At 43.0% G+C, this 20,345-nt stretch overlaps 1 protein-coding gene across 6 annotated transcripts in view; it reads left to right on the forward strand.

The window, feature by feature from the left end:
- LOC111143785 (RNA binding motif protein 6) overlaps positions 1-20,345 on the forward strand; it is a 105,660-nt gene that overhangs the window by 70,757 nt on the left and 14,558 nt on the right. For 5 of the 6 annotated variants that reach the window (XM_022497657.1, XM_022497656.1, XM_022497659.1 and 2 more), the window contains 2 exons: positions 11,584-11,658; positions 18,128-18,188. In XM_022497657.1, the coding sequence (XP_022353365.1) occupies positions 11,584-11,658; positions 18,128-18,188 (136 nt within the window). Of the gene's footprint in view, positions 1-9,760; positions 10,642-11,583; positions 11,659-18,127; positions 18,189-20,345 lie in introns of those variants that run through there. The other variant, XM_022497661.1, reaches the window with a different exon arrangement.

Genomic DNA, 20,345 nt, shown 5'->3' on the forward strand with positions numbered 1-20,345 from the left:
ATTGGGAACCCGAGCTTTGGGCAAGAATGGGGGTGCAATAAGGAAGATGAACATGACAGTAGTGGTCGTGGTTAGAGAAGAGGCTGGAGGCAGGCTGCTCCCTGAGAGACTGTGGGGTGGAGGCAGGTTAAGTGAGCCAGTGAGTGGCAGAAAGGGAGGAATGAAAATAACTGAATGTCTATATCCTGGCAGTAGTTTTGCAGCCCTGAAACTTCTGTTTTATTTTGATTGAAGTGAAATTCATGTAACATAAAATTCACCCTTTTAAAGTATACTCCTTAGGAGTTTTTAGTATATTCAAGGTTTTGCAACCATCACCACTGTGTAATTCCTGGACATTTCTGTTACTTCGAAAAGAAGTGCTGTGCTTATTAGCAGTCACTCTGCATTTCTCTCCACTTTCCCCTTCCCATGCTCTAAAGGCTCACTAGTCTACTTTCTGTCTCTATAGATTTGCCTGTTCAAGATATTTCATACAGATGGGGTCATACACTTTTTTGACTGGCTTCTTTCATTTAGCATTATATTTTCAGAGTTCATCCATGTTGCTGGATGAACTGATAGCCGTATGAATTGATAACTTCATATCTTTTCATGGTTGAGTATTCCATCATATGAATGTAACACATTTTCTTTATCCGTTAATTAGTTGATGGACATTTTAGGTTATTTCTACTTTTCACTATTATGAATAATGCTGCTGTGAACACTCATGTATACATTTTACTGTGGGCGTATGTTTTCATTTCTCTTGGGTGCATATCTAGGAGTGGAAATGCTAAAGTTTTTGGGTTTTTCAGGAGCTTTTTCCAAATGGTTAGTTCCTTGGGTCCCATATTAGAGTCTTGTGGTGGACTGCCTGGACCGCTCACAGTCCCAGTGGCCGGGTTTCACTTCTGTTTAGGATTCATATTGCCATTTTGAATTCTCCCTTGGGCTATGGGGTGTTTTGTTTGGGGATTTTTTGACTGGATGTCTCCAGGTACTGGCTGCCCTGGATGTTGATCTATCTTTGTTACTTAGATTTGGGGCATATTCAGGATTTGCAGTGGACACTTGAATAGCTCATTTCTGCTTTCCATTCCTTATAGATTCTCCTGCAACTATTAAGTAGCACATTTATTGTGTCTGCCTGTGTGTCTGGTAGTGCTCATGTTGTTTAGTTCTGAGGTATTTATTTTAAAAGTATGCGGTAAAAGTCTTTTGTTTTTTTCTTGGACCCAATTCTTGAGTAATGTGAATCCACAGCAATACAGGATATGTTGGGTTCCCCACATACTGGAGGAGTGCCAGCTCCGACATGTTTGTATTTATTCCTATCAAGTTTCCAAGTTCAGCAGACTTCTTGAAGTCAGAGAACATTGGATTGGGCACCTTGCCTAGGAAAATGCTCCCGGTGTCTCCTTCGAGTGCTTAGGTTGAGTGCTTGTCAGGCATCTGCTTAGATATTTTCAAGACAGTACTGGAGCCCTGAGAAATATGGAATGAAGGAGTAAATCGCTAAGCCAGACAGAGTACCTGGGTAATGACTGGCAGAGATCTATGTACAATAAAGCAGATGCCACCAGATAGAATTGGACATCCCTAGATTGAAAGGTTCATGAGGTCAAGGACTATTTCTTTCCTTCTTTTTTTTTTTTTTAGTTTTATTTATTTATTTGGCAGAGTGACAGAGAGGGAAAAAGGTCAGAGGGAGAAGCAGACTCCCTGCTGAGCAGGAAGCCCAATGCGGGACTCGATCCCGGAACTCCGGGATTATGACCTGAGCTGAAGGCAGTTGCTTAACCAACTGAGCCACCCAGGTGCCCTGTTTCTTTCCTTCTTTTAACCACCCCCCATCACTGTCCACATGGTTTAGAGCTATACCTGGCAACACATGTGCTGAATAAATACTTATTAACTGGGTTAAGAAATGTTGAATAGTTTCTGACTCCATAGTCCTTCTTTATATACTCTTAGCAGTCTTTTTAATCTCTGCATAATGTAGAAGGCTCTTGTCCTTCCAATCTAAGCCACCTCTTGACTTGCCAGATTTTGGTACTTCTATGAGGTTTCAACCTTATCATCTTTGATAGGAAATAGTAATATGCTGTTTCTGTTCTTACCAGAGGTAGCTACATCTTGTTTGTTATAGCTCCCGGATTCCTTCCTGATTCTTGTCCTCATACTCTGGGAAGTATTCAGGTGAATAACTTGGAAAGTGCAAAGTAGGTTGTCAGGAGCCTTGCATTTTATTTTGAATTTGAAGACATGGGAGAACCACCTGAATACAGCAAAATTAAAATGACACCTAGGGAAACTTTTCTTGTGGCAGTATATAGTCTTGACTAGAGGGGAGAAGAGAGAAACTGCAGAGCAGAAGGCCCTAGGGTCTAGTGCAGTGGTTGAGATGTGACAAGATGATGGCTTGCACTAGGGGCAATTATATGGCAGTTATATGATCACTTGGTTATGTTGAAAGCTTTAAGTAGATTTAAGGATGCCTTTTAATAACACTGGATGGTATGTCTTAGATCTGAGGGTGTTTAAAAGTATCCAAGGGTCAGGGCACCTGGGTGGCTCAGTGGGTTAAAGCCTCTGCCTTTGGCTCAGGTCATGATCCCAGGGTCCTGGGATCAAGCCCCACATCGGGCTCTCTGCTCAGCGGGGCACCAGCTTCCTCCTCTCTCTCTCTGCCTGCCGCTCCGCCTACTTGTGATCTCTGTCTGTCAAATAAATAAAATCTTTAAAAAAAAAAAAAAAAGTATCCAGGGGTTAAGTCTGTTAGATTTTCAAGGCATACATACAGGTTAGATCAGGGAGAGTTTCTTGATGTCTGTGGGCTGTGCCTTTGTAGCACTTGGCAGCAACTCCAGCGGGGACATCATTAGAGACCTCTTGGCTTTGTCTTCTCTCAAATTCCTGGAATACCTGAGATTTCTACCCTGTGTAGAGATCATTCCCTCATTCTCTATAGGTACCTGCTACAATGGCAGCCATGATATAGCCCAGCAAATGTTGCTTCCTCAGTGGAATAATTTGACTTGAACTTGTCTTAAATGTGAAAAGCCACCCCTTGTTTTTATTAGGACTGAAGTTTGATAATTCCCTTATTCCCATAGAATGAGTAGACGGAAAAGGTTTAGGGGCCTAACCTTTTGTCCCAACGGACCTTTACTGACTCAAAGCTTCCATTCTGAGTGTTGTAGCTACCGTCACAGTGTCATTGGGTCTTTTTTTTTTTAATTTTGTTTTTTTTTATTAATCTCTACACCCAGCATGGGGCTTGAACCTCCTGATCCTCAGATCAAGAGTTGCATGCTCTTCCAGCTGCGCCAGCCAGGTGCCCTGGATCTGTAGCTTTTTGCCTAAGAAAAAAATAATGATGGGTGGTTACCTCCCTACAATGGCAGTTGAGCAGTGTGTGTTCAGAAGTCTGGTGGCACTGTGTTCTATTCATCTGTTTAGGGCATTGTTTCTGCAGAAAGTATGTCAGCAGGGGTTTTTTTTTTGAAATGTCTTAGCAAGGACATTGAAGCCAGAGAGGCTAATAGTGACGGCCTTTGAGAGAGCTGAGGTTCTTGGGTGGGAGGTAGCAAATGAAGAGCCTGTAGAAATAATCTCCAGTGGTGAGGCCGGAAGAATAGCTGCCAGTTCTTTGGGAGATATCTGGGGAACACTCTGCAGCCTTTGTGGTGGGCTCAGCAGTGTGATCTGTGCAGCGTCTTAGGCCTTTTGGGCCTCGTATTTTCTCTTGGCTATTCCTCCCACGTCCCAGCATGAGCTCTGTAGGCAAAAGAAATGAGAGAGAAAAGCTTTGATTATGTTACTCAGTAAACAAAGTAAAGAAGCTTTACATTTACCATGTTGATTTTAGAAACTCCCCTCTTCTTCCTTTACAGTGACTCAGTTTAGAGACCTAGATAATGAAGCATGTGTATATGTTGAATTTAGGGTCCACTTTTTCCAGAGAAATGAGCGTTGGGGAGCTGGAACAATAGTCATCTCAGGGGGCGCCTGGGTGGCTCAGTCAGTTGAGCATCCGACTCTTTGTTTCAGTTCAGGTCATGATCTCAGGGTTGCAAGATCGAGCCCCGCTCTGTGCTCAGTGTAAAGTCTGCTTGTCCCTGTCTTTCAGTTCCTCCCTCTGTTCTCTCTCTCTCTCTCAAATAAATAAATAAATCTTTTTTTAAAAAGGTCATTTCAGAATATGCAAGAGTGTTAAATAGTGTTCTAGTATTCAACAGTGTGGGTAGAAAATGGCCCTAAGGGTCTCAGTCGGCGGAGAGCCCTTCTTTTATCTGGGACTAAAACCTCTGCCCTGCATACCCCACAACTATTTTAGGGCTATCTGAGAAAATTGTTAGGAAGGAACAAGGTGTGTCTTGTTTCTATATCTGTTCGACTTTATGAGTACTTTGATTTCATTACGATGTGAAACCAACTGAGGGGGAAAAAAAGTGTATTGGTGGTTATAGAAGCCTGAATTCTGAAGGGAATTCTGAGGATTATCACATCTTATGGCATGTTCAAATATCTTCTGCTTCCAGTTGGAAATAAATTATTATTGGTCAGGGAAATCTTAATTAGGCTGAGGTCCTTGTCAACATTAGATGAAATACTGCTTTAAAACATACAAAATTAGGGTGCCTGGGTGGCACAGTCGGTTAAGTGACCGACTCTTGATTTCAGCTCAGGTCTGATCTCAGGGTCATGAGATTGAGCCCCATTTTGGGCTCTGAGCTCAGGACCAAGTCTGCTTCAGATTCTCTCTCCCTCGACCCCTCCTGCTCATGCTCTCTCTCTCTTTCAAATAAATAAATCCCTAAATCTTTAAAAAAAAACAAATACAGAATTACAACAAACAAAGTTTCAAAAATATTTGCATTTTAGTGGTTCACATTTATTCGGTTATTCTAAGTACTATAGTTGGATCTTGTAATTTTTTAAATACTCTTTATTTAAATTCAATTTAGTTAACATATACTGTATTATGAGTTTCAGGGGAATCTTGTAATTATTTCTTCATAGTAAGATGTTTGTGGTGAAGGAGTTTGGTGAGTGCCCCATCTACCTGGCCTCAGTATCTGATAGAACCTCACCTTCTCACAGGGAGAGAAAAGACTTTCGGCAGTTTTGATTATTTACTTATTTGCTTACTCATTTGTTTGTTTATATTTTGCCTCTTTGTTTTTGACCCAAATGACTCCTAGAGCAGGAGAGTTTTGTGGAGACCCTAGTAGACAAGTCTGGGAGCTAAGTTGATGAAATTATCTCGAAGACTGCAAGTTTTCTTTCATAATAACAAGAGGCATTTGGTAGAAGAACTGAGATCTTATTTTAAAATACACCACAGACTAGCAGGGAGTGGTGCTGGAGGGGGTGGAATATATTCTCAGCACCAGATACCTTTGAAACAATCAAGTTGCTGTATGTCGGGGCCTGGTCTAGAGTGTATTGTGTTCCTGGAACAGAGTTCATCTGGAGACCCTGTCTCTGGCTAGCTCTGAGCCTGGTGGGTTAGGCTGAGTGAAATACAGGCCAGCCATGCTGCTTCAGAGAGCACAAATAAGACTTTAGCAAAGTGCTCTTTGTGTCCTCTTAGGAAGTGACAGACAAACTGGTCAGGTAGTAAAAAGATTTTATTTATTTATTTATTACAGAGAAAGAGACCACGAGCCAGGGAGACAGAGGGAGGAGAAGAAGCGTTGGCTCCCCCAGAGCAGGGAGCCTGACATGGGGCTTGATCCCAGGATCATGACCTGAGCTGAAGAAAGATGCTTAACCAACAGACAGACACCCAGATGCCCCATGAAAAATATCGCTAAGGAGCATTTCAGGAAAAAATATTTGTGCTTTCATCTAGATAAGGAAAGGTATCAAGATGAAGTATTAGCTGAGAGTGCATTGTCTCCCTGCCCCTCAACTTTAAATTGGACTCTGAAGTAAGATTCTGTTTCTAGTGGAGCTCCCATTATGATCTCATCTCCTTGCTGCTCAGAGAGTGACTTAGATCCTGTTCTGTGAAAAGTCAGTCTATGGCTCTTGGATAGCACAGTCGGTTAAGTGTCCGGCTCTTGGTTTCTGCTCAGGTTGTGATCTCAGGGTCGTGAGATTGAGCCCTGTATCAGCTCCGCACTCAACATGGAGCCTGCTGAAGACCTTCTCCCTCAAATAAATAAAAAAAATTTTTTAGGATTTTATTTATTTGCCAGAGAGAGAGAGAGAGACAGAGAGAGCAGAAACACAGGCAGGAGGAGTAGGAGAGGGAAAGGAGGCTTCCCACTGAGCAGGGAGCCCGACATGGGGCTGAATCCCAGGACCCTGAGATCATGACCTGAGCCGAAGGCACACACCAAACGACTGAGCCACCCAGGCATCCCTTAAATAAATAAATCTTCAAAAAAGAAAAAAAGAGAAGAAAAGAAAAGCCAGTCTAACAGAGGTTATAGAGATCACTGAACAGAGCTACTACAGAGTTGTCACAGAGCATTCTGTGTGCTTCCCTTAGGATTTCTTCCTCTACTTCCCTCCTTCCTCCCTCTCCTCTTTCTGCTTCATTTTAGTTTTGGCCTTTGCAAACACTGAGTTTTCCAAGATGTTTGAACTATAACATATCCTTGCACCAGAAAGAATGAACCTGGCTGCTTTGCAAAAGATTTCTATAAAAACTACCCTTTTACACTAAGAGGTTCGACATACATCTGTTTTAAACCTGTTATTTGGTTCCTCTTGCTTTTACTCTTTCTGCAAGTCCATTTGATTGCTGGGTTGTTGAAACTGCTGGTAGCAGCTGCTTACTGACAGCTCTCTTTGTCTTAGGCACTGTGCCTTAGAGTAATTGTAGTGCTTGGAAAACACAAAGACCACTTGAGCAGACCAGTTTGGGGGATTGGCAACGCTATCAGGGAGCAGGGTCTTTATGTTAGTCTCTCTAAGAAAATCCGTATGGGGCCATTGCCTGAGAATTTCTTTAGACTTTATGCATCTTTTGATCAGAAGCCACCTCTTCAGTGTGGTAGCTGTTACGAGTTGGCTGACTCGCTGGAGGCGTAGAAGGAAGAGCAAGCAGTATGGCGAAAAGAAGACCTGACTTTTGGTTCAGTGTGTGTTGCTCAGGAGCTCTGAGATCTTGGGCAGGCTGTTCCATGTATCCCAGCCATACTTCCCCATGTGCAGGTTAGGTTTTATGTATGCCGTGCTTGTGAGGATTGAGCCAAGTGACATTTGTGAAGAATGCCTTTGTAAACTGTAACTGCCTTGTGAATAAAGATTACTATCTCTGATAAACAGTACCAGTTCTCAGCCACCAGTAGCCTGACTCTCCCATCCTGTGTTTGGAAGAAGCACAAATCTGTGAGGAGGGATTGCTGATATTTCAGCATGAGTTGTATTCATGAGGCTCACATACCTTCTCCCTGCTTTTTGATCCTGTCTGTCTCTCTCCATGTTTCAGTGGGATGACCTGTTCTGTCACACAGCAACCATGCTCTCGGTACAAAATGTGATTGTGACCGTGCTTGTGTTGGGAGATCATCAACAAACATGCCAAGCTGCTGGCCGGAAATGTTCTTCCCTTCCTATTTGCTCTTGTACCTCCCCAGTACCTTAAGAAAGGATTCTTGGGGTTTGGTTATGAGCCAGCTGGACCATGTGGTAGAGTCATGATTCTCTGACCCAAGTCCTTTTCACAGGTTGGCAGTCACAAAATGAAGTTATCAAGTCTCCAGGAGCAGCAGCTGGAAAGGGAAATGGAAATGTGGATATTGAGTTCAGCTGCCCTCAGACCCAGAGTGTGCTCCTCTCTAGTGTCCCTGAGGTGGAGGATAAGGACTTGACTGGCTTTACTCTCCAGGAATGCAGTTACCTCTAGCTTTCTGCAGCTTTACATTAAGACCCCTGGGGATATACTTAGGATTAACTATATGTAACTTTGTCAAGTGAGGGCTTTGGGCCTGGGAGATAAATTTTAGCAGGTTTTGATCTAATTTATGCCTATCTAACACTTTTTTTTTTTTTTTTGAAGATTTCATTTATTTATTTGACAGAGATCACAAGTAGGCAGAAAGGCAAGCAGGGGTGGGGGAAGCAGGCTCCCCACCGAGCAGAGAGCCCGATGCGGGGCTCGATCCCAGGACCCTGGGATCATGACCTGAGCCGAAGGCAGAGGCTTTAACCCACTGAGCCACCCAGGCTCCCCTCTATCTAACACTATTGAGAAAGAAGGTGTCTCTGGTTTTATTTTCAAATATCTGATGGCTCTTTAGGAGCTAGACCTGGTTAATCAGACTCATGGTCTTCGTGGTACCTTTGCTTTAGTAGCTTAATAATCCAGTAATTCAAATGATGAATAAAAATCCTGATGTGTGAAGTTGGTAGATAATAGACAATTAAAAGTGGACAACTAAAAATGATGAAATCATTCATTAATGACTTATTAATTTATTATTAATATTTATCCAGCTCATTTATTAATCCACCTCTCCACAGTTTGCTTCCCTAGGAGACACTGGCAGATCTTTACCCTATGAAATCTGAAGAAAGGGCCTGGCCAGGATAGGGAGGATCACAGTGTATGTCACCCGTGCTGGGTATATGTGAGCAACTTATGTGTTATAGCAGCTGGGGAAGCAAATCATAGATAAGCCTGATTGCTGTCACTCAGGTGATTTCTCTGTCTGTTTACTCTTACTAAAACAATTGGCTGTTCTTTTTTTTTTTTTTAAGATTTTATTTATTTAGTTGACAGAGATGACAAGTAGGCAGAGACTCAGGCAGAGAGAGGAGGAAGTAGGCTCCGTGCGGAGCAGAGAGCCCGATGCGGGGCTCGATCCCAGGACCCTGGGATCATGACCTGAGCCGAAAGCAGAGGCTTTAACCCACTGAGCCACCCAGGCGCCCCCAATTGGCTGTTCTTAATGGTAATGTTAAAAGCGTTTCATATTCTTTAGCAGTGGTTTCCTGGCAGCCTTATGTCTAGCCCTGTGCGGATTGAAAAGAAAAGAAAGCCGTCCTAGCGGTAGGGGACTCTGAGGGATTGGAAATCATTGCCTTTGCGAGGGGAAGGCAATCTTCTCAAAGTTGATATGTTAATGAGTGCTCCTGGCAGGAGTTTCCTGCCCTGGACGGAAGTCATCCATGTTTCCTGGAGCGGCATATTCGTTACCCTAGAAGTATAAAGACTCCTTGCCTTAGGAATTCCTGAGTATACTGACACCTCCAAGTGGTGAAATAAAAATTTGCGAATGATTGTGTTATAGTAGTGCCTCGTGCCAGTGGCACTGTTCACTCTTCAAACGGCAGCCCACACATTTTGTGGCCAGGGTATATAGATGCGCACTATGACAGCACTACCTCCCTCCAGAGCCACTGTGTGCTGAGCACTCCAGTCTTCCAGGGATCGTTGGATCCATTCAGTCTTTTGTTCCTTCCACAAGCACTTATTAAGTTCCTTTTCTGTACCAAGTGTTGTACTTGTTACTGACAATAAAAGGTCAGAAAGATTTAGCCTGGACACTAAGATCTGGCCCAGCATTTGACAACTAAGTGCTAGCATAAAGACACAGGTTCTGACCTGCAGTGACCAATTCCTGTGAAAGCTTAGTCTTTTAGTAGATTGAAATGGTTGTGAAATATTACCTGACAGGCAAGTGAGGCGAAATGAGTGGCTTTTGATCTGTCTAGTCTCACCTGCTGATTGATGCTAGTCCTTTTTTTTTTTTTAGCACTTAGGAGTCAAAATACATTTATTGAGCCCTCACTATATTTCATGCTAAGCTCTTTACATGTATTAACTTAATCTTCATAACCACCTTATGAAACAGGTACTGTTATCCCTACTTTACAAATGAGGAAATTGAAGCACATAGAAGTTAATAAGGTCCTTCCTTGTTGGAGGTCATGAGGTGGAGGCAAGATTCAAACTTAGGGAACCTGACCTAGAGTCCATGTTCTTAAATGATGTGATATACTGCCTCTAGGTAGAAGGGTATCATCCTTACCAATGTCCTGTATGGGAGAGCTTGGCAGAGTGATAGTCCCCTGACCTCCCTGCCTGCAGAGTTCTTCTCTTTCCTGGAGGGGTTTCCAAGAGCAGATTGCTTGTCCTTCATACAGAGTGGGAGGTGATGAATGCCGTAGTAGGTTCCTTATCTACAGCCCACATGTGACTCTGGCTCTGCCTTTCGCCATCTGGGTGACCTTGGCTCCAAGCATGTTTCCTCATCTGTGAAGTGGAGATGATGATACTATTTTATGGGATCATCAAGGGATTAAGTAAGATCACATACTTAACCATTTCTGGCTCTGAGTAAGCGCTTCATAAATGATAGCAGATTTTTATTATCATCATCTTCTAGCCTGAGAACAAGCCACGAAACAATTTCTCAGAGACCAGAATCTAGGACCTAGGTAGGTGGGCAGATTTCCTTTGGTTTTGACAAGACAATAATTTTATTCTATGTATTTTTCTTGACTCTTTTGGTGTGAAAAGCAGAGAGGTAAAGCATTATTTGACAGATGTATGGATTCAAGCAAGAAACTGAGGTCCAATTGCAAAGAAATGCCTTGTAGAACTCAGAGCCCTGTCTGAGGAGACACAGAGGACCCTAGAGGGCGGAGAATGAACACAGCGCAGGGGCTAGTTCCAGAGTCGCATCCTCGGTTAGTTCACTTACCAGTGTGGGTGAGGGTCTCTTGTCAGTAGGCAGAGATTTTTTTTTCCTCTGCTCTAACACAGATCTGCTGGCTAGTGTTTAATAACCTTACTTTTTCTTGATGTGAAATAGAATTTGTGACTTTTCCAAAATGCAGAGGCAAAGGAGCTCTGTAACCGCAAGTTTATTGAGCCTTTTTCCCCCACCTGTTCCTGTGCCAGACTTCCCCAAAGTGCTTATTTGCCAATGGTTGCTCCTCAGATCTCATGGCTAGCTCACTCTGCAGGCTCCACGCCAGAGTGATGCTGCTGCCGCCGCCGCCAACACCTCCGCTGCCACCATTGGCCACTCAGGTTCCTGCCATAAGGATGGGACCTGCTGTGAAGCTTCACCTTCCTCCTTTCTGCCTGTCATCGGGGTTGTACCTCTTTTTCCTGGGGCTTTTGCCGTGCAGCCAGTGTTCTAAAGAAAGTTTTCAGGCACCACAGTTAAGAGCCCTACCTACCTCTCCAAGGAGATTTGAGTTAGCCATGGACAAGAAGATGATTGAGAGGGCTCCTGTGCCTCTGTGCTGCGGAAGGAAGAGTTTGCCTCTGATAGTGTGCTAGCTCCGAGTCAGGTGGGGGGCTTGCTGGGACTCGTGAAAGTGCGCTGCGTGACTTCTGGAGAAGTAGACTCGGCCTAACCTGCCCAAGGACAGCGCCCTGACCCACAAGAGCCGAGGCTGAAGACTGATCTCACCTTCTCCCACGCCCTTTCCCTAAGCTTGAGCTTGCTCTGCCACACTGCCCCAAGTCTGTGGCTTCAAACAGCCATTTCCTTTTGTCGATAAATAGGTTCATTCTTTGTAAAATGTTTCAGCTTGGGGACTGGAAAGGCTCTCTGTGCCTTCCTGTCTCTCTTTTTCTCTGAGGGTTGATGTTGATGGCTTCTGTCTTTGTCTTCACAGGGGACTCTAATGATCCATGACAAAGAGGTCACCCTTGAGTATATACCAGGCCCAGATTTTTCGTACTGCAAACGGGTAAGTGCCAAGAATTCTGTTCCTTAGAGGTAAGGATCCAGCCTCACAGCTCCTCTGTGTCTCCAGGAGTACCCCCTGGTCGTATGCATTGCCAAGGGCAAAGCTCTTCTACCTTAGTTCACTTCAGATGAACCGAGGGTCAGGGCAAGGCCAGCCACCATTCATGCTTCCCAGCTGCTGCCTGTGGCCATAGAGGGTTCTGGGCCTGTTGGAGGCATTTTCTCAAGGGACACACACCATGCTTTTTAATTGATTATGAATTGCATTGACTTACAGCCTCTCCCTGGTGATGCTTCCTGAGGGTGGTTATAGGGGATTAGTACTGGGAGAGGTTGGATCTATGAGAGGTGCACACTTTTTGGATATTAAAGGTTTCCAAGGATATAGAACTTCATGGCATTTTACCTCTCTTAAAGTCTAATAGTCTTCTAGAATGGCATATTTAAAGATTTTAGGCTATATTCTTCAGATTTGATTAATCTGAGAGAGAGAGAGCATGAGGTGGCGGGGGTTGCTGAGGGAGAAGCAGACTCACCACAGACCAGGGAGCACAATACAGGGCTCAGTACCAGGACCCTGGGATCATGACCCAAGCTAAAGGCAGATGCTTAACTGACTGAGCCACCCAGGTGCCCCTAGGCTATACTCTTACTGGAAGTCCAGCTGGCTTGCAAATGAGCATGAAAATAAAATTTGTCATTTTTCATTGCTGCTACTTAGTTTCAGAAATAATTATGAAGAATTTATAAAATTTCTGAACCATAATTCATTAAAAATTCATTATAGAACTTGATAAAACTCAGTAAAAACTTTAGCTTGACATTTTATTAGTCTCAGTGAAATATCATTTATATAGCTGTGGTTGTCATTAGCCAAAGCACTCATATATCATGGTGTCATTTTAGGAAAACGTTTAACTTTTTAAGGCGCCTGGGTGGCTCAGATGGTTAAGCATCTGCCCTTGGCTCAGGTCATGATCCTGAGGTCCTGGGATCGAGCCTCACATCAGGCTCCCTGCTCGGTGGGGAGCCTGCTTCTTCCTCTCTCTCTCTGTGTCTCTCATGAATAAATAAAATCCTTTAAAAATTTTTTAAAAAATTGTTTTAATTGTGTTAAAATACACATAACATTAAATTTATCATTTTAACAATTTTAAAACACATAATTCACTGGCATTAAGTACATTCTCAGTGTGGTACAACCACCATCGTGTCTAGTTCTAGAACTTTTCATCACTTCAAAAGGAAACCCTGTATCTATTGAATAGTCACTCCTTAGTCTCCTTTCCCTCATTTCCTAATAAACCACTAAGCTTTCTATCTCCATGGATTTGCCTGTTTTAGACATTTCATGTAAGTGGAGTCATAGAACATTTGACCTTTTGTGTCTGCCTTTGTTCAGCAAGCATGTAGTCAGGGTTTGTCCATGTTGTCGTGTGTATCAGTATGTCACTCATTTTTATGGGTGAATAATAATATATGGCTATACCACATTTTGTTTATCCATTCGTCATTTTATGGACATTTGAGTTGTTTCCACCTCTTGTCTGTTATGAATAAGACTGCTGTGACCATTCATGTACAAGTTTTTGCCTGAACACACATTGTCAAATCATATGGTACTTTTATGTTTTAACTCTTTGAGGAATCACCAGGCTATTTTCCAGAGACAGCAGCTCTACCATTTTACATTCCCACCAACAACATATGAGAGTTCAAATTTATGCATGCCCTTGCCAACATTTGTAATTTTAACCCTTTTTTAAAATTTTTTTATTTTTAAGTAATCTTTACATCCATTGTGGGGCTCAAATTCACGGCCCCAACATCAGGGGTGACACACTTTACCAACTGAGCCAACCAGGCACTCCAGCCCTTTTTTTGGTAATAGCTATCCTAAGTGGGTATAAAATAGTATCTCATGATTTTAATTTGCATTTCCATAGTAACTAATGATGTTGAGCATCTTTTTTTGTATTTGTTTTCACTTTTGTATCTTCTTTGGAGAAATGTTCATTCAAGTACTTTGCCCATTTTTTTTTTTTTAAAGATTTTATTTATTTATTTGACAGACGGAGATCACAAGTAGGCAGAGAGGCAGGCAGAGAGAGAGGAGGAAGCAGTCTCCCTGCTGAGCAGAGAGCCCGATGCGGGGCTCGATCCCAGGACCCTGGGATCATGACCCAAGCCAAAGGCAGAGGCTTTAACCCACTGATCCACCCAGGTGCCCCTACTTTGCCCATTTTTAATTGGGTCATTTGTCTTTTTGTCGTTAAGTTATAAGAGTTCTTTATACTGGATTCTGGATATAAATCCCTAATCAGATATGTGATTTGCATTTATTTTTTCCCATTCTGTATGTTGTCTTTTACCTTCTTACCATGTTTTTTGCACAAAAATTAATTTTGATAAAGTCCGATTCAGCTGTTGTTTTCTTTTGTTGCTTATACCTTTGGTGTCAGAAAACAATTGCCAAATCCACGGTGATGAAGATTTACCCCTGTCTTTTCTTCTAAGAATTTTATAGTTTGGGCTTTTATATTTAAAGCTTTTATCTGTTCTGAGTTAATTTTTGTTCATGCTATGAGGTAAAGGGCAGCTTCATTCTTCAGCATGTGTGTATCCTCTTATCCCAGAATCATTTGCTGAATTAACTATTCTTTTCCCATTGAATGGTCTTGCACCCTTGTTGGAAAGCAGTTGACCAGAGATCTGTAGGTTTTTTTCTGTAGACACTCAGTTTTATTCTGTTGTTGTATATTTTTATCCTTACATTAGTACCATGCTGTTTTGATTATTGTAGCTCTGTCATAAGTTTTGAAATTGGAAAGTATGTCTTTCAACTTTGTTCTTTTTTAAAGTTCTTTTAGCTATTGAGTGTCTTTTACAATTCCATATAAATTTGAGGGTCAGCTTTTCCATTTCTACAAAAAGACCATTAGGATTTTTATAACATTTAATATTTTAATAGTGATTGCCTCTACAGTTTGAGATTATGGGTGATTTCCCCCCTCTTAAGAACTTTCTGTATGAGCTATAATGCACATGTATTGTTTCTTTTATAATCAGGGATGGAGGGAGCCAGAATTAAAGAGACAATTTTGAACTCTTTTTTTTTTTTTTTTAAAGATTTTATTTATTTGTCAGAGAGAGAGAGGGAGAGAGAGCGAGTGCAGGCAGACAGAATGGCAGGCAGAGGCAGAGGGAGAAGCAGGCTCCCTGCTGAGCAAGGAGCCCGATGCGGGACTCGATCCCAGGATGCTGGGATCATGACCTGAGCCGAAGGCAGCTGCTTAACCAACTGAGCCACCCAGGCGTCCCTGAACTCATTTTTTTTTTTAAGGTTAATTTACTTATTTTCAAGAGAGAGTGAGCATATGAGCAGGGAAAGGGGCAGAGAGAGGGGGGCACCTCAAAGATCATGATCTGAGCTGAAACCAAGAGTTGAATGCTCAACCAGCTGAGCCACCCCTGCACCCCAAACTCTGCTTTCTCTTAACTGGCAGAGAGCGAATTTTGATATCTGATGTAAAAATTACATAGCTATTGCCAAAACTGTTGCTTGAAAGAACAGAATGGCTTAGTTACATTGTCCCCTAAGATGACAAGCCACTTGCTTAGCTGTCTCGGGGGTACTTGTAATTTCTGCACTTGTTTGGAAGGAGTGCACCAGCCCTGCATATGTGACCTTTGACCTGATGTGGAAGCTGCCAAAAAAAAATATTTATGGCAGTATTATTTGTAATGTCCTAGAAGTGGAAACAACAAAAAAATCCATCAACTGATGAATGGATAGACCAACAACATGCAGTACAGCACTCCAGTGGATGTTATTTGGCAGTTAAAAGGAATGAATGGGGCTCCTGGGTGGCGCAGTCAGTTGGGCCTCCGACTCTTGTTTTGGCTCAGGTACATGATCTCAGTCTTGTGAGATCAAGCCCTGCATCAGGCTCCTTGCTAAGGGCAGAATTTGCTTAAGATTCTCTCTCCCTCTGGCCCTCCTGCTTGTGTGCACACGCACGTACCCTCTCTCTTTCCTCTCTCTCTCAAATAAATAAATCTTTAAAATAAATAAAAAGGATTGAAGTGCTGCAACATGCAAAAACATGGATAAACTTTGAAAATACTATGCCAGACACAAAGCACCTTATATTGCACTGTTCCATGGGACTGGTGGTGAGAGTGTGAAATGACTCCACGAGGTTCATTTTTGGGTCAATGAAAGTATTCTAGGGGTGCCTGGGTGGCTCAGTCGGTTAAGCCTCTGCCTTCAGCTCAGGTCATGATCCCAGGGTCATGGGATCAAGCCCCGCATTAGGCTGTCTGCTCAGCGGGGAGCCTGCTTCCACCTCTCTCTCTGCCTGACTGCCTATTTGTGTGCTCTCTGTCAAATAAACTTTTTAAAAAAAAAAAGAAAATATTCTAAAGTTAGATTGTGGTGATGGTTGCACTCTGTGTATACTGGAAATCATTGGGGGTGCTTGGGTGGCTTAGTTGGTTAAGTATCTGACTCTTGGTTTCAGGTCAGGTCATGATCTCGGGGGTCATGAGATAGAGCCCTACATCGGGCTCCACTTTCAGCGTAGGAGTCTGCTTGAGTTTCTCTGTTTTCCTCTAATCCTCCGCCCCTTCCCCCCTCAAATAAATAAATAAATCTTTAAAAAAAAAAGAAAGTAGATTAAGCCCCTGGCTTCGGCTCAGGTCATGATCTCAGGGTCCTGGGATCGAGGCCCGCATTGGGCTCTCTGCTCAGCGGGGAGCCTGCTTCCCCCTCTCTCTTTCTGCCTCCTGCCTACTTGTGATCTCTCTCTCTCTCTCTCTCTCTCTCTCTCTCTCTGTCAAATAAATAAGTAAATAAATCTTTAAAAAAAAAAAAGAAACAGGTGAACATTATGGTACTTAAACCAAGGTTAGGATCTTGACTTCACCATTTACACCTCTTCTGTAGTAACAAGCAGCTTCTAAATCCCAGAGACTTAAGTCCATTTAAATGGACAGACATATACTTCATGGGTCATTGCTTCTGTTTTGCTCCATGACCTCTCATTCTGGGACCCACCTGGAAGGAGCAATCCCAATGTGGCACTGCTATCCCCCTGCCTAAGGGAGAGAGCTCATGCTCCCAGCCAGTGGCTCTTAGAGCTTCTGCCAGGCCATGTTCACTCACACTCTGTTGGCCAAAGTGAGACACGGCCAGAGTTGCCCATGGAGAGGGAAGTGCACTCATCCTGCAGGGAGGCACCGCAGTTGCTGTACAGTGGGCAGGGCTGTGCCTATGATTCTGCCGCTTACCGAGATGGGACCAAGGAGATAGTTGATTATAATGACCTTACTCGAGTACTCTCTCCAGTCCTCAGTTTCATCTTCTACAAAATGAGGATATAATAATTGTCTGAATCACTTCAGGTGACGGTTTGTGGAACAGGCCTGGTACCTGGTGTATGCTCTTTACTCATTAGCTTCTGAACTGCGGTGGTTATTGTTCTCCTCCATCTCCATCTTGCATGCCCTCCTTACTCCCCCTACAAGGTCCTACTCCAGTAGCAGCCTTTTCTTCACAGTTCCTGTTCCTTGGTTTCCTGCCAGCCAGCACTCTGTCCTCATACTACTTGGAAGCTCACTGGCAAATGTTTAGCATCTTTGGAATTGGGCAGTTTTACCTTTTTATTCATAGGTTCAGACAAGAAAAACTACATTCACATTGCAAAGTGCCTCTTCCCTTGTTTGGGTGAAGGAATGTTCCTTTTCCGTTTAACATCCTCAGAAGAGCTGCCAGAGGCACTACTTAGGTATCTTCCTCTTCTTTCCTTGCTCCTTATTTGTTTGTTTGTTTGTTTGAAAATTTTAGTTACTTAACAGAGAGAGAACACAAGCAGGGCGAGTGGCAGGGAGAGGGAGAAGCAGGCTTCCTGCTGAATGAGGAGCCTGATACGGAACTCGGTCCCAGGACTGTGGAATCATGACCTGAGCCAAAGGCAGATGCTTAACAGATTGAGCCACCCAGGTGCCCCTCCCTGCCCCTTTTTTAATCAGTGTTTGAGAAAGAGACGTTGGCAGTTGAATTACCAGCTCCAGCCCAGCCTGAATGGGGCTGAAGTTCAGGACCAAATGTTGGATGCAACTGTGAGGGGCAGTGGCTTTGGGGCAGTAGTATTGTATAAGCCATTTCACAGTCCAGTTTTCTTAGTTAAATTTATTTCCTGTAGAAATCCGTGTCCCCAGCAAAGGCATTTGGGACTGCTCCAGGATCCACGTGCCCTGTTAGAAGGTAGCTGTCGAACAGCAGCTCACCTCATTCTATCTGCCAGCTGTGATGAGTTGCGGGGGGAGACATCAGATTTGTTAGGCTTTATGGTGATCTGGGATATGGCTTATTTCTTTCATGTTTGGCAGGTGCTGATGTGTTGAATAAACACAAGATTTTTTTTAATGTTTTTGGTCAAATTGAAGTCTTTCCCTTTCCCATGCAGTGTAAGGCCAGCGTAGCTGGACACCGATCTTCATGTTCAGTCTGCAAGTGCCCAAAGGAAGGTGAGTGATGGTAGAGGTGGTGGTGGTAGTTTTGTGTATTGATCAAAACAAAGCTCATGCTCTCTTTGGCTTTTAAGAGTGGTCATCCCTAAATACAAGTTGATCTATAAAGCTCTTAGAAGTGCAATGCAATCTCTAACTTTGTGTTACCTGTTAGTGAATGATACTGGATCTCAGTTCCACCAGGGGAAGGAGATGGGTTGCCAGATACTCACATTGAGGGAACTAAATGGGCAGCTGACCAGAGGTCAGAAGTAGTGTTATTTAGAATACATTTAAGGATGTGAGGTTGAGAAAGAATCTCCATGGCATTCAGCCATGTGACCCTTATCCCCTACTGCTTTGTAGTTACTGAGAATCATCTGTTATCAGGATCATTTTCTTATTTACGCTCTATATAAATATTTCAGGATCTTCAACAGAAAAATACTTGTTAAAGTAACAGTAAAAAATGAACAAGAGAAAATAATCAGGATTATATGTTGTTTGTATTTTTTATTTTATTTATTTATTTTTAAGATTTTATTTATTTATTATGTCAGAGAGAGTACAAGCAGGGGGAACAGCAAGCAGAGGGTGAAGCGGGCTTCCCACTGAGCAAGAAGCCTGATGTGGGACTTGATCCTAGCACCCTGGGATCATGAGCTGAGCCGAAGGCAGATGCTCAACCAACTGAGCCACCCAGGCATCCTGGGTATATGTTGTTTTTATAAAGGAATAAACCTACCAGCTTCTCAGTCACTTAACTTTACAGAGAACCTTTAGATAGGCAACCTTGAAGAGTCTGTCAAAGGCATCCATAACAACAGTCCTATAGCAATGACTTTTTTTTTTAATTTTTGAAGATTACTAATTTATTTATTGACAGATAAAGCAAGTGCACAAGCCGGGGGAGCAGCAGAGAGAGAGGGAGAAGCAGGCTCCCTGCTCAGCAGGGAGCCCAAGCCCAGGACTCTGGGATCATGGCCTGAGCCAAGGCAGATGCCCAACCAACTGAGCCACCTAAGCCACCCAGGTGCCCCAGCAATGACTGTCATATGCCTGTTTTTGATATTACCCATTCAGGAGAGCTAGGGCATGACCATAAAATACAGTTCAGTGTGGGGCGCCTGGGTGGCTCAGTGGGTTAAAGCCTCTGCCTTCGGCTCAGGTCATGATCCAGGGTCTTGGGATCGAGCTCCACGTCAGGCTTTCTGCTCAGCAGGGAGCCTGCTTCCCATCCTCTCTCACTCTGCCTACTTGTGTTCTCTGTCAAATAAATAAAATCTTTAAAAAAAAAAATACAGTTCAGTGTAGGGATCCAGGTAGCCTTCTGAAGGACCTGTTTGTTCCAAGTTTAGAACTTAGTATGTCTACAAAGAGTTTCTTAGCTGGGGTTTTGGCCTGCAGTGGAGATTCTACTCTCTAGTGAGGACTGTGAAGCAGGTGTTCTGAAAATCTTTAAGGAAGGCTCTAGACACTGTAGAAGCCAACCCAACTTGTGAGAAGTTGAGTAAATAACAGAGATTTTTAGCTTGTATTACTTCAGATTAGGCAGAATTGTGTGTTTTTTCCCTGAAGAAGGACTTCTTTCTCTGTGTATTCTAACAAATGAATGGCTGGTTTATAAATACCCTTGGGTGCCCTGCCACTAAGTTAGGGCTGACACAGCTTTAACCTGGAAACATGTAAAGCAGGTGTTCACTAGTTGCCTATCACTGCTGTTAAGTTATCTCTACGTTGGTCCTATAGAATGTATTTTTTTGAACTGCCTGGCTTCCTGTGAACCCTTCAAGAATGAATTCATTGCAAAAATATGTTCCTAATTAATTGGACAAATTGTCCTGCTATAGAAAGAGATTTAGAATGAATCATTTATATTTTGAAGGACATTTGCTCATTATGATTCTTTGCAAATGAATGAGCTATACACAGGTAGGTCTATTAGCTTCCCCAGAGAAGAGGGCACCTGTGATCTTACAGAATTTGAGATGCCTGTTTTAGTACCATAACACTAGAAGAAGGAAGCTCCTAGTTGGGATATACGTTTCTACCAAACTTCTGGCAAGGGTCATATCTTTGGTAATTTTGTTCCCAAATCTGTTCTTATCATTGGTTTAAATAGGCCCAGCATCTCATGAAGGATTTCTTATATTTAAATGTTTAGGAAGTGATAGA

The sequence above is a fragment of the Enhydra lutris genome, unplaced genomic scaffold (genome assembly GCF_002288905.1).
Source record: "Enhydra lutris kenyoni isolate GAN:26980312 unplaced genomic scaffold, ASM228890v2 scaffoldscaffold10, whole genome shotgun sequence".
NCBI lineage: Eukaryota > Metazoa > Chordata > Mammalia > Carnivora > Mustelidae > Enhydra > Enhydra lutris.